Below are 13,351 nucleotides of genomic sequence, written 5' to 3'. Positions count from 1 at the left end.
GTGAAATATTAAATTTATAAGTCTCAGACTCCTTATGAATGGTGAAATATTAAATGGGAGATTCTACGGTGCATTCGTCCGTTTGACTTCAGTGGTGAAGTCACTGCAATTGACCAATAGAATTAAAGCCCTAATCAACCCTAATTAATTCTAAGTTAATTTAAGCCACATCAGCTCTATGGTAAAAATAACTTTACTGTGGGACCCATTTTTAAAAAAAACTTTTGATTATTGCATATAAGTCCCCATTCATTTAATAATATCTTACAAATTAAAATTAACTTTTATTAGATTACAATTTTTTTTAAACTCATATTATCGTTCTTCTTCTTCATCCTTCACCCTTCTCCCAACTTTCCTTCAAAACCCTAAATCCCTAAATTCCATCCATATGTTCTTCTTCTGCAACCTTCTCCCAAATTGGACATACTCCGTAATTCTTCAAATCATATGTTCTTCTATCTTCTTCCACTTTCGATTTTTGTTTACTCTCTCTGCGAACCTGCGAACAGATGAACATGACTTCGACCTCTTCGGCGTCAACGAAATCATATTCTCAAGGTTGGTGAAGACAATGAGATCGATAAATATGGACGAAAGATGAAGCTGCTCAAGGTGAAGGATGGGACACTCCCACCCATTTTTTAACCGTGTTCATGTTTGATGTTGAGCTTTCAGAGTAAATTTGCGTGTAATTCAGATCTGGTTCTTTTTTCAGCAGATCATCTATGGTACAAAGCACAATGATTCCATGTTGTAGCCTCCTTTGACAGGTTCATATCGATCCAATATGTATATTTTCCAATTCTATGTGATTGTGGATTAGATTTGTATTTATGTAATTAATGAATTCTGAAATGGAATTGAATTATCCAGAAATTGTGTAGTTGTGGATTAGGGATTGTATTTTATCATATGCATGAATTCTGAATTTGCATTTGAATTGAATTTTGAGGTAGTTAAATAAGATTTCACATATCTGATACATATGTTTATCTTATGGTTTGAGGACACATTTAAATGGATATGCTCCTCCATTGGGCTGTTGATTTTTTTGTTATTTGTTACCCTGTTTGATGCAGGTTTTATTAGCCTTATTGGTTTTGTGGTGAGCTTCTGTCTATGATGGTTAAGCATGTTGTGTGTGTCTTGGATGGTTAAGCATGCTGCTTCTGTCATAGATGGTTAAGAATTACGTGGATTCTGACCTATGGTGGTTAAGCATTATGCCCTTTGTTGGCTTTATTGATCTTTGCTTCTGTTAAATAGTTAAGCCTCGAATTATTGCCTTATGGCTTTAATTAGGCGGCAAAGTAATTTTCAACTTCCTGTAATGGAATCGTACAAGACATATTTGTCAATCTGAATGTAAAGAAGAATAAATTATCCATAATATAAACATTATTACAGCATGAGTTAACCATTCAAAACATATATTGATAACCAAAAATATAATTGCCTAAAACTTGCTCTGAAATATTAACTCTTTTCTTGCTTTCAGGGGTTTGTTTCGACTGTAAGACATATGCGCTCATTCGTTCCTGCCATTTATGACATAACAGTGGCTGACCCTAAAAGTACTCCTGCTCCTACAATGCTAAGACTCTTAAATAGGAAACCTTCTGTGGTAAGCTCATTTAATTAAAGTTTCAGTAATACATTTATTTTCATAATCCTAATCATCTAATTGAAATCCTCTGTATGCCATGACATTAGAAAATGATAAAACAGAAAATGATAAAAAACATTGGAGAAGGCAAAGTATCCGAATCAAACAATGGTGATACAGTTATTGATATTCCACCAGACCTGTTGATTACAGAATTTGAGGACCCAATCGTAGCAATAGTTAATTCTACATATCCGGAATTTACGAGCAATTCTTGCTTCTACATTGGAGGTTGTTGACAAAATATCTAAATCATATTCTTGATTTAATGGCAGGTATACATGATTCAATTTTTATATTCATTTGAACTAACTATTTAAATTCCCAATACAGGAGACGTGCGTGATTATTTCAGTGCAAATTCTATTGATAAGTCGGAATTCCACGATGTAACATTGGTTGACATCCTCACCCCAGAATTTCTCAGTTCACTGCAAACATCAGGATTACCTAACCATCATATAAAACTAAAGGTTGGGACACCAATTATGGTCATGAGAAACATCAACCAGTATGAAGGCTTATGTAATGGAACAAGGTTGATAATAACAAAGTTGGGTGGTGTGATTTAAACTATGTGATTTTTATTCTGGTGGTAAAATTACTCTTGGTTGGGTGGAGATAGAAGTTGAGTGTTGAGCCTTTGTTGCCTTTTATATGTACCAGTATGTAAACTTGTAACAGGATCATGGCATGTCTTATGCTGTGTTATTATTAATATATTTCTTTAGCCTTTACAATAAAAAAAAGTTCATGATGAACATGCAAAGTTCAAATCAATAACTACAAATGTAGTTGACAAGGAAATCTTCACCAATATAAATGTAGTCTGATATTAATGAAAATAATTTCAGCCACAAACACTTTATTTGAAAAATATTATGTTGATTTCTTTTATACTTTTAAACCAATCCTTAAATGTTTACTTATAACTGACCATTCAAAACATAACACCCAACTACAATGACTATTGTGAATCAAACCTCAAAATAACAACACTGACATACTTAATACCATAATTTAAAACAAAAGCATCATATAACATAAAAACATTTATATTACACAAAATAACATAAAAACAAAAACACTCATTGTCAAGAGAAACTGTTTTCAACATGTTCACACACACAAATACAACTGATATTTTGATATACATTCATGTCTTTGACTTAAATAAAAACACAATCATCAAGCTCTTGATCTGTTGACGAATGACACAGCAACCAATTGTGTTCCAGATGTAATAGCCGGGCTTGGTTTGTCACACATTACAAATCTAAGACGATCACCATCCTGAATGCGGCATTCCTTCACAAAATCAGACCACCCATCGTAAATGAACCTCTCAACAAAATTCTTTCTCTTAGCATAATGGAGTTCACATTTGAAGACCTTTTTCAAATCTGAATCCCTGAACAAAACACGCGTATAATGCTTGTCCAAGCAACCGCGGATAACTTTTTGCGGGAATTGCTGCACATAAACATAAAACGCCACAAACTATAATTACAACTGTCAAAATAAAAACAACAAAAACATCCAACATTCAATGCGTATATTTTTATAATTAAGCTAAATAACTTAATATACTTACAAGAACATTTCTCCCAGCTACCTTAGCACATTCTATAACCTTACACCACGAAAAGTACCTGTGTCCATCAACATCCTTCGTTTGAACGGGTTCTACAATCCTGCAACTCTTTCTCTTTTTATTCACGCGTTCTGACGACCTCATTTCAAATCCAGCTCTTGCACCCAAACTGACACCAACTCCCCCATCAATCGTTGTTTCTCCCGCTGCACCTTTGCCCTTCGTTTTACTATATATTCGATCACTTCTTCTACGCCCTACTTGAACCACACCCTTCACATAACCTTCCTTCAACACTGCTTTACCTTTCCGATCACTCTTAGTTTCATCACCGATCATCATTTCAGACCGACATCCACTACTTTCCCCGGTGACAACGACCTCCCGCACAGCATTCTTCCCTGCACGACTTTTCTGCCATAGATCCTTAACCTTCCGGTTTTCTGACAAGCTGTTGACCAACATCTCCCTATTCAACCTATCCCATGTTGATTCAACCTCCATCTTAGAAGTGTTCCTGCCAAAAGAAAACCTTTTTACTGGAAAATACCACATTTTATCAAAATTCTACAAACTATAAAAGCAACATACAAAAACAAACTACACACACATTCGCCTCAAATAATGATTCAATGAACATAAAACAAAAACTTTAAAAAAAAAAAACAAATCACAAACATATAACATGTTGGTGCAACCTCCATCTTCGATAAGTTGATGATAACATAAACCAATTTTAATCACCAATACATGATTTTGATCAAAATATTACAAACTATAAAAAATAACATGCAAAAACTATAACACACACAATCGACTCTAAAACTAATTCAGTAAACTAAAGACTCATCTGAACCTGAGTCAGCCTTTCAAACAGCCCATCATAAGACTCATCTGAGCTATAATCACTGCAAAGTACTATTCAACATTACATACTGTGTTTAGAAAACATATTACTACATGAACTTAAAAATCATACTTACGCATTTTCCAATTTGTTTGCAGTTCCATCAATACCATCTACCCCGACACCAGCAATACTTGACTCCCCAACTAAAGACTTTGAACAACTGCAAACACAAGAACAATATATATATCAGAAAAACATCCCAAAATACAAAACTAACAATATTAAAATACCATTTCTGTAAAACATCTGTCACACAACAATGTCTTTTATACTCAAACACAATAAATTAAATGTTTACCCTTTTACACATTCTGATACCAAGTCTTCACACTGATCAGGAATGACAGATGTATCAACCCTAACTATTTCAGGGACAGTAACAGATACTTCTTGCTTCACAATCACTTCATCATCCCAACCATCCTTCAAACTCTCCAAACACAAAGGATCAACATCATGACAAAAATCTTCAAATGATGTCAATTTAAGCTTCTTGCCGGTACTTTCCTCATATTCCTCCGCAGCTTCAAGATACTCAAAGTAAAGTTCTTTGATCTTTGCATCAAACGGGAAGACAGGATTCTTCGATCGGCACCTACACGTATTCAGAACACTTAGATGACTGTCGATTAATAACATTATCCTACAAACAACAAAAACAAGCATGCATCTAACCCAGACAATAAAACCCAGAAATCGGTACCCACATAATAACATGCAAGACGAAATATAATGCCCATACACAAAATATGAACCTACAAAACTGAACATGAACAAAAACGTCGGTGTTTACCTGTCATCTTCAACTTTCCGGTTGAGGCTTGACATTTTCGACTAAGATGGCGAAAGGTTCGTTTCGTACTAAAGAAAAAAGGAAAAAAATAGAAACCTTGCTTTTCCCAAGGGATCCGAATGGTACTACCTCTTTGTAAAAACTCTTTCCAAACTGTTAGGATTTCTTAAATTTATTATTCCAACAATAACTAATACACACGTGAATTAATCTATTGATTTTTTTTATGTATCTGTTAAATAATATAATAATAATAATAATAATAATAATAATAATAACAATAATAATAATAATAATAATAATAATAATAATAATAATAATAATAATAGTTCAACCATAAATACACACAATACACAAAATTATAATAACCAGTATTCATTATTAAATATTTAAAAAATAGCCCTATTACAATTTTATAATAAATTTTTTTAATTCATAAATATTAATGTTTATTATAAAAAATTGATTATAATATCAAATTATTTAATTAATCAACTATTTGGATTTTTATTTTGAAAGCAAAATAATAATAATTCATAATATATTTCATAGACACTAAAATACCGATATTCGTCAAACTTCGTGCAAAGTTATAATTAAGAGATTACAATCTATAATTAAGAGAATAAATGATATGCTTCCTTGATTCTTAGTTATGGTCTTTCTTGGTTGGTGTCATCATTCTTTCTTCAACGCCAACTAAATTCTCTGAGTAAATTCTTCAAAGGAGCTGTCATTTGCATTTTCAATTTCATTGTTGTCCCCACGTACATCCCTAAAACTGTACTTGATTCAAATCAAGTTCATGTAATATCATAATTCAGACCAACATGTATATCCAGAGAATAATTTAAAGGAAACAATATTGTTTCAAAATGTGTTTGCAAACATATATTATAATATTAACCGGCAATGTTTCCAAAGTATCATTGTTTTCAACCCATAATTTAAAGCATCACCGCAAACAAAAAAGGAAAAAACAGCCAATTTAGTTTCTTCTACGCTTTTCCACGGTCAAATACACATAAGGCGAAAAGCGCAGCATGCTCCAAATTAAAGTATCGCCATTACAAAGTTTGATACTCTTGGCTAATTCGTACCAGCCCTGAGCCATGTACCTTTCATACGTGTTTGGGACTCCCTTCCTTGACGCCTTATGAAGGCTGCAATTGAACACCTCTCGAGTCTCCACGTCTACAACTTTAATTTCATCCTGATATACCCGAAGACATTTCTTAGCTATTTCCCTTGGAAAATGCTGCATAAATACACAAGTATTTCAGTATACCATTTCATAAGGTTTTTCTATGAAAAGAATACGACACATACAAAATTATGATCTTACCATAACATTTTTTGAACTCTTTTTTCCGTTTGTAATGCGATTCTTCCAGATGAATTTCTTTGCCCCATTCGACATCTCCCATGTAATTTCAGCCGACTGCTTTCCTTTCCCTTTCTTTGGCTGCTTTCCTTTTCTCAAGACAGGATTCTTAACTGGTCCACGTGAAGAACCTGCTCCTCCAAACTCTTTTCGCTTTTCTTTAATTCCTACACCTGTTTCCTTAACACTCTTTTTCTTTGAAACCCGCCTTGGCTCCACATCGACACTCTCAATAGGTTGGTCCTCAGCCATCGCTTCAATCGGTTCCTCCTTTACATCATGAATCACAACATTGACATTGTTTGACGGTCGAGGAACTGGCGTGCCGGATGTCGTAGCAATTTGACCAACCCGATCTTTCTTCCCATGTTCTTTTCCTCTTCTGTTTGCTGTAGCAGTCCTCTCATCGAAACGTACTTTCTTTGCAGCTTTCTTTGCCTCATCTGCATTGTACCCTGTTTCAGCAACCAATCCATCTATCACCCTCATTGCTCCGTCGTCGCTAACAACCAAAAAATCAGAACACATATTAAATATTTGTGTTATAGATAAAAAAATTCATTAGCCACAGCGACAGATACCCTAACAATTTAAAAATGGAAGAATCGATAATCCCAATTGTCGTACTCTGTTTGTGTGAATCCTTGAAATTCATCAACCTAAACCCTAATCGCTCTTAGTTCGTTTTTATTAAACCTATATACATATATTCATATTCTCTACATATTCTTTCAAAGGAAAAACACAACACATTGTCAATATTTTCATTACCCATAAATACCTAATAGCCATAAGAGCGCCAATCAAAGTTAAAGTTTAGAAAGCTGATATAGAAAAATATTTACTTCAAGAAAAATACTCGCCTTTATCGAATACATGCATCTCTACCCTTCTAAAAACAACACTTCGACTAAGAATTTTGAAAGTTTAACAAACCGATATGTAATCATAAGCAAACGGGGAAAGAAAGTACCTGATTTCCATGTCGTCGTCGGATATCCATCCGTTGCAGGGTTTTCTACCTCCGGTCATCTTCTTTGGCATGCAGCAAAACTCAAGTGATTGTGCTGTTCAACCCACTCGTGCGTTTTGTTTGACAAATGTGCTTTTCGTTTCAAGAAAGCATAACTCAAAGTGTAGTCGTTTTACTTCCCCGTACTGATTGGAGGTTACACCTGTTAATTACCACTTGGGCCAAACCTAATTGTTGGGTTCCTACAATAATAATAATAATAATAATAATAATAATAATAATAATAATAATAATAATAATAATAATAATAATAATAATAATAAGAGAAAAAGGGTGATGCACTGACAGTGTAAAAAAGGTTTACACTGTCAACCAATCACGACCATGTATCATACCAAGTCATACTGTTATTTTTAAATTAATGAGATGACATAATAATAATAATAATAATAATAATAATAATAAACATTAATAAAACTATTATATATAAAAAAATAAGTGAGAGAAAATATTAGAGAGATAGTGATAGGATCATGAAATTATTAAAGTTAGTAGAATAATTTATCTTAGTTGGGCTTTTGTTATTAGTTGGGCTTTTTACTCATTAGACCTTTATTCTACTATCCATTAGTAATGTTATATATGTACTCTCACTAAGAGATGAAAAGATTATCAAATCAATGAAAACAAGTTTATCTTTATCTTTTATTTTAAGTCCTTTAATTTTAGTGTTCTTCCCCTTTTCTACTACAAACCCTAGATTATAGTTTTGATAGGATTAACTTCCTATCAGATAGAGACAAATTTATGAAGGAGAAAATTGGAGAAAAATAATAGGAGAGGATCCAATCCCTCCCTCATTACTGTCCAAAACTTTCAGGCAACCAAATCCCATGCAATCCTCATGGTCTTCCATTACAGCCTACTGTAAAATAAGAAAGGTTGCGGATTCGATCCATGTCGACATAACATAACAAAACACATTCAAAACCAAACAGATTAATGCCATAATATTCAAACCAAACAGATTAATGCCATCATATGATGAACCAAGCAGATTACTGCCATAATATCCAAAACAACCAAATTAATGCCATAATATCCAAAAAAAACATTCAAAATATCCTAAATATTACATCAAAACCAGCATAGTTCATATATCGGCCCGATACTTCAATAATGGCTAAACAATTCCTTCATCAATAAACTCCTTTTCTTCACCTGATCATCCCAATAAGCTGAAGCTTTTCCCAGGACTTCGTTCAACAAAACATTATTTGATGATTGAAGTAGGTAGAGTGCAAGTTTCATCCTGGTTGCACTGATAACCTGCACATAATTTTAAACATTTAGGTTAATACGAAAGCTAATTAGAGTGACAAGGTTTGAGAAATAATATTCACATTAAGGCAACTTACAGATACGGTATCATAAGAACAGCTGAATGTACATTCAATCATCCACTTACATACCCACACTCCAGAGTCATTCCTATGGTCATTCATTTAAATGCATTAGTCTCACATTATCAGGAAGTTTTGATTAAATAGGCAAACATGGTAAGGGTTGAGAATGCTTACGAATGCGGGCGCTGCCTTGGGAGGCGCATCACTTGAACAATGTTGAAGGCTGTGACTATATTTTCATCCGAAAATGGAAAGAGTCGACCAAGAGAATCATGAAGAAACATTTCTTCAAGAAATAGTGCCTACCACAATAGTAAATACTATATTTGAATCGATCAAAAACAAAAGATAGTTCGGAAAAGTAAATCAAACTATATAACATGCATACCAATTTAAGAATTGCTTGTCGTCTCCAATGATACCTATCCTCCGAAGGCGAAGAGTCCAACCAAACCAGTTTCCTTTCTAAAAAATCAACTACCAGTAGATACCAGTGATTCCCTTCGTCGTTAATAGGAATAAAAATCTATAAAAAATAAAACTAAATTAAGTGGTAGGTATGAACAGAATTAACAAATTCGAATGTAACAACTATTTTTGTAAAGTAGCCGGAAATGACCTTTGACATATGTCGAGCGGTTGAAGTCATGTATTTGTCTTTATAAATACTCCTCACATACTCAGCCGAATGAGTGTTGTCCAAAGCATATTGCTAAAAGAAAATGTAGTTTACGTCAATAATTAATTCTTAATGAATGTAAATGTAATAGTTGGATTAGTAGTGGTAAAGGTAATCACCGCAAAGTCTGTAGGCAAATACCAAACCGATTGTGTTTTTCCCAACGTCCTTATCAAAAAGTTCTGGGTGTCAACAACCAGATTAATAATCTGTAAAGTTGAATGAAAATGGTATTAGTTCAACATTTTACATCAACAGGAATTTTTTGTATTTCAAATCATGTAAATATAACCTCTTGGTAAACAGGAGACATAGGAATCAGAGACTTCAGTGCCTTCCTATCCCCATATACATCTGATTTGGTTTTAACCAGAACCTCATGACTACAAAGAATATATTTATGCAGTGTCATTACTCAGCTGCTATCAAAATAAATGTGATCAAGAAAATTTACAATTAGGTTTTAGCATGGGAATTATAAAGACATACTCAGCTGTGTTCCCATCATCAGGCGTAAAGAGGTACACGGTTAGATACGCACACATGGAATCCAACATCATTTCTGAGTTGGGTCTGAAACTCATCGGCATCCACTGTCATCAAATAAAAATGAGACTGTTGTTACTAATAAATGGATATAATGTTATATTAAGTTTGATTTAAAAAAAATGGTCAATACTTACCGAAGGAATCTCGAGAGGACTATGGGTTCCATCATAACCAAGCAAACATCCGGGTTGATTGTTAAGGTAGTAATCAAGGTCATCCAAATCATCAGGCGTACAGAACAGATTCCTATTAATCCTTGAATATTGTTCTGCATGCAGCATTCCAGTCACCTCTTTTTTACTCTTGAACTTCGGAGGGGCTGATGTTGTGCCCAAACACAGTGTACGTTTCGACTGGCAACATTTCCTCTCCGTGGCTGATTTTTTTTTAGGCAGCTTGTTACGATCCACCTTGGGTGTTGAAGCGGTGGAATCGTAATCTGTTGTGTTGGGGTCGTCATGAAACTCGGAGTTAGTAGTATGGTGACTACAAAAACCGTTTAAGAAACCAGATTAGTAATGGTAAGAAAAAGATTAATAAAGTAATGGGAAGGTTTTATAACCAGTTTGTGATCTTTGAAGAAAGATTTAGAAATAGTTTTAAAAAATTAACTGCTTCCTTATGTAACAGTAACTGATTCAGGTTTATCTACTTATTAACAGTTTCTTTAAAGCAAGTTTACAGGATAATGATGGACTTAGTAGAAAATTAAAAACAAAACAAGAGTTACTATTTACCTTGATGAAATCACGATAATCTCAGATTTGTAGTTTTTTCTTCTGGTCTCAGAGAACTCCTCTGTCATTTGAATGGAATGAGTAGAAGTTGTTGTTGTATTCCTTCTACTCCTTCTACGTGGGGTGTGTCGCGGGCGAAAAATCGTTTTTGTTTCCTCTTTTTTGTGGATGAGACACCTGATGCCTTCTTTGGGCTCGAGTGCTCAAAAAAAATGATTTTTCTTTTGTACCGACCAAACTTTTTATTATTTCCAAAGGAGGAAAAGGAAAAAAGCTGCAATAACCTAAAAGTGGGGGGAGAGATCTTTGGGTAAGAGGGTTGGTTATACGAAGGGAAGGTATTAGCACCCAACGTATCTATAGTACTCTATAGGTTTCTTTGTTATGTTTTATTCCATTCTTGTTGTGGTGGAGGTTCTTGTGAAATAGGTGGGACCTAAGGTGTTTGTTTGATTATGCTCGCAAAGATCATCGCGATCCTCTGCATACATATCCCCTAGAGGGAATCAGAGCATCTGTAGCTCGGGGTCTACGGGTGCTAAGGTTGGAATGGTTTTTTTGTTTTTGTTTTGCTCGCCAAGGATCGACCTTGTGCCTACGTATTCTCAAAGGGATGTTGAGAAAGTCAGAGCAATCGTAGTTCCCACTTATGCTAGTGGAAGCAAAGAAAAATAGACAAATGTCGTCTAAATGCTAGATGTATCTAATCTATATCATCACATACATCTGTTTGTTTTTGTTTGAAAATCTTTTCATTATAAGCCCGGGGCCATGCCACTTAGGGTGCTTAGAATGATAAAGATGTTTTTGTTTAACCAGCCTTGTGGCAAAAGTTTCAATGAAGTCAGCCTTGTGACAAAAACTTTGATTAATCAGCCAGCCTTGTGGCAAAAGTTTCAATGAAGTCAGCCTTGTGACAAAAACTTTGATTAATCATCCAGTACGGTGGTAAAACAGTTTGATTGATTTAGCCAGCCTTGTGGCAAAAAGAAATTTGATTGATTAGCCAGCCTTGTGGCAAAAAAGTTTGATTGATTGATTGTTTGTGATGATATATAAGAGATACTCCTAGTATAGAGATGAAAAATGTCTAATCTCCTAGGGTATTTTGATTTGGATATTGGGGATGCTTATAAGAAGCCCGTGGGTCCTTGTACGAAGCCCAAGAGGAGGCTATCCGAGGGTCCTTGCATTGTAAGCCCAAGAGGAGGCTATGGGAGGGACAATCCGGGGTCCTTGCATTGTAAGCCCAAGAGGAGGCTATGGGAGGGTCACTCGTTTGTACAAAGCCCAAGGGGAGGCATGGTATAGTTGGTTTGAGCTCTTAGAGCGATTTCACCGGGAAACCATACTCTATGTCCTAACCTAAACTAGTGGAGATTCTTTGCACGAAGCCCAATAGGAGGCTATGGGGAACCTAGTGTTGTACTAAGTTGAATAAGCATATATAACACAAACACACATATGAACAAGTACGAACAAATATGCACAAGTACATGAACAGTTATATGAACAGTTATATATGACAAAGTGTGCGTGTATAATGGAGTTTATGAAGGAAATATACCTGTAAGCATGCTCCATTTGTATACACAGGGCTCGGGACTCACACTCGGGGAGAGGTCCACTTGAATTTATTCAAAGCTATGTAAACAGGTATTTACAAAGGGGCTTGGGACTTATACCTATATGGAGGCCCATGGTATATTTTTGGGAAGATTTAAAGAAACCTTCGTTTTTGGTTTGTTATTAAAGTTAAAAATCAAACTGATCGAGATATGTACAAAACAGTGTATGTATAAAAAGGCGTACAATGAAATACCTAATTTCATGTACTGGGTATGTACAAAAGGGCTTGGGACTTATACCTACGTGGAGGCCCGTGTTTTATTTACAAAACATGGTTGACTGTTTATTTACAGACGCGTTGTTTGAAAAAACGGTTTGAAGATTTGTTTTGAAAGAGTTTTCTGTACAAAGAAAAACTGTATAAAGAAAAGGAAAGGGACTTATACTCTCTAATATTCGAGAGGCCCATGTTTTATTTTCATAAAACATGGTGGATGGTTTAAAAAAGAGTTGAAAGATTTGTTTGTTAAAAAAACTGTTTGGAAGTTTATTTGGAAAAAAGTTTTCTGTTAAAACAAAAACTGTACAAAGAAAGACGAAAGGGACTTATACTCTCTAATATTCGAGAGGCCCCACTGTTTTGGAAATGAGTTGAAATGATTTGAAGGTGAATTGGTTACTGTTGTGAAAACAGTTGATTGAGTTTTAGGCTTACCTCGAAGGATGAGAAAATTGGATTTCTGAGCTTGAGGTGTTACCTTGATCTTCAAGTGATATGCTTGAAATAAATTATTTCATGATCATCCTCTGTAGCAAATGGAAGACAGAAAAATAGACAAAGCCAGAAGACGACAAAGAAACATATCTCGAAACCTTAAATGAATTGTAATTATTCAAGTGATCTGCAACAGTAATAAAAAATCAGAACATGAAAATTCAAATGATTAATTACATAAAGGTTATATGATGATATCAAATTCAAAATAAAATAATCTAAGAGAAGATATATATTTTTTTTTGTGTTTTTTGAATGGAATTAAGTTAATTAATAAGATAATTAAACAAATAATTATACAAATAATTAAACT

General features: G+C 34.3%; 1 protein-coding gene across 1 annotated transcript; it reads left to right on the top strand.

Annotated features, from left to right (window-relative positions):
- Positions 1-599: 599 nt before the first annotated feature.
- LOC131633733 (uncharacterized) lies at positions 600-2,396 on the top strand. The gene is made up of 4 exons (XM_058904421.1): positions 600-773; positions 1,502-1,627; positions 1,717-1,900; positions 2,003-2,396. The coding sequence occupies exons 2-4, from the start codon at positions 1,526-1,528 to the stop codon at positions 2,239-2,241; spliced, it is 525 nt and encodes a 174-aa protein (XP_058760404.1). The 5' UTR covers positions 600-773; positions 1,502-1,525; the 3' UTR covers positions 2,242-2,396.
- Positions 2,397-13,351: the final 10,955 nt, after the last annotated feature.

This window comes from Vicia villosa, unplaced genomic scaffold (assembly GCF_029867415.1).
Source record: "Vicia villosa cultivar HV-30 ecotype Madison, WI unplaced genomic scaffold, Vvil1.0 ctg.001170F_1_1_2_unsc, whole genome shotgun sequence".
Classification (NCBI taxonomy): domain Eukaryota; kingdom Viridiplantae; phylum Streptophyta; class Magnoliopsida; order Fabales; family Fabaceae; genus Vicia; species Vicia villosa.
This window is presented reverse-complemented; position numbering and strand designations above follow the sequence as displayed.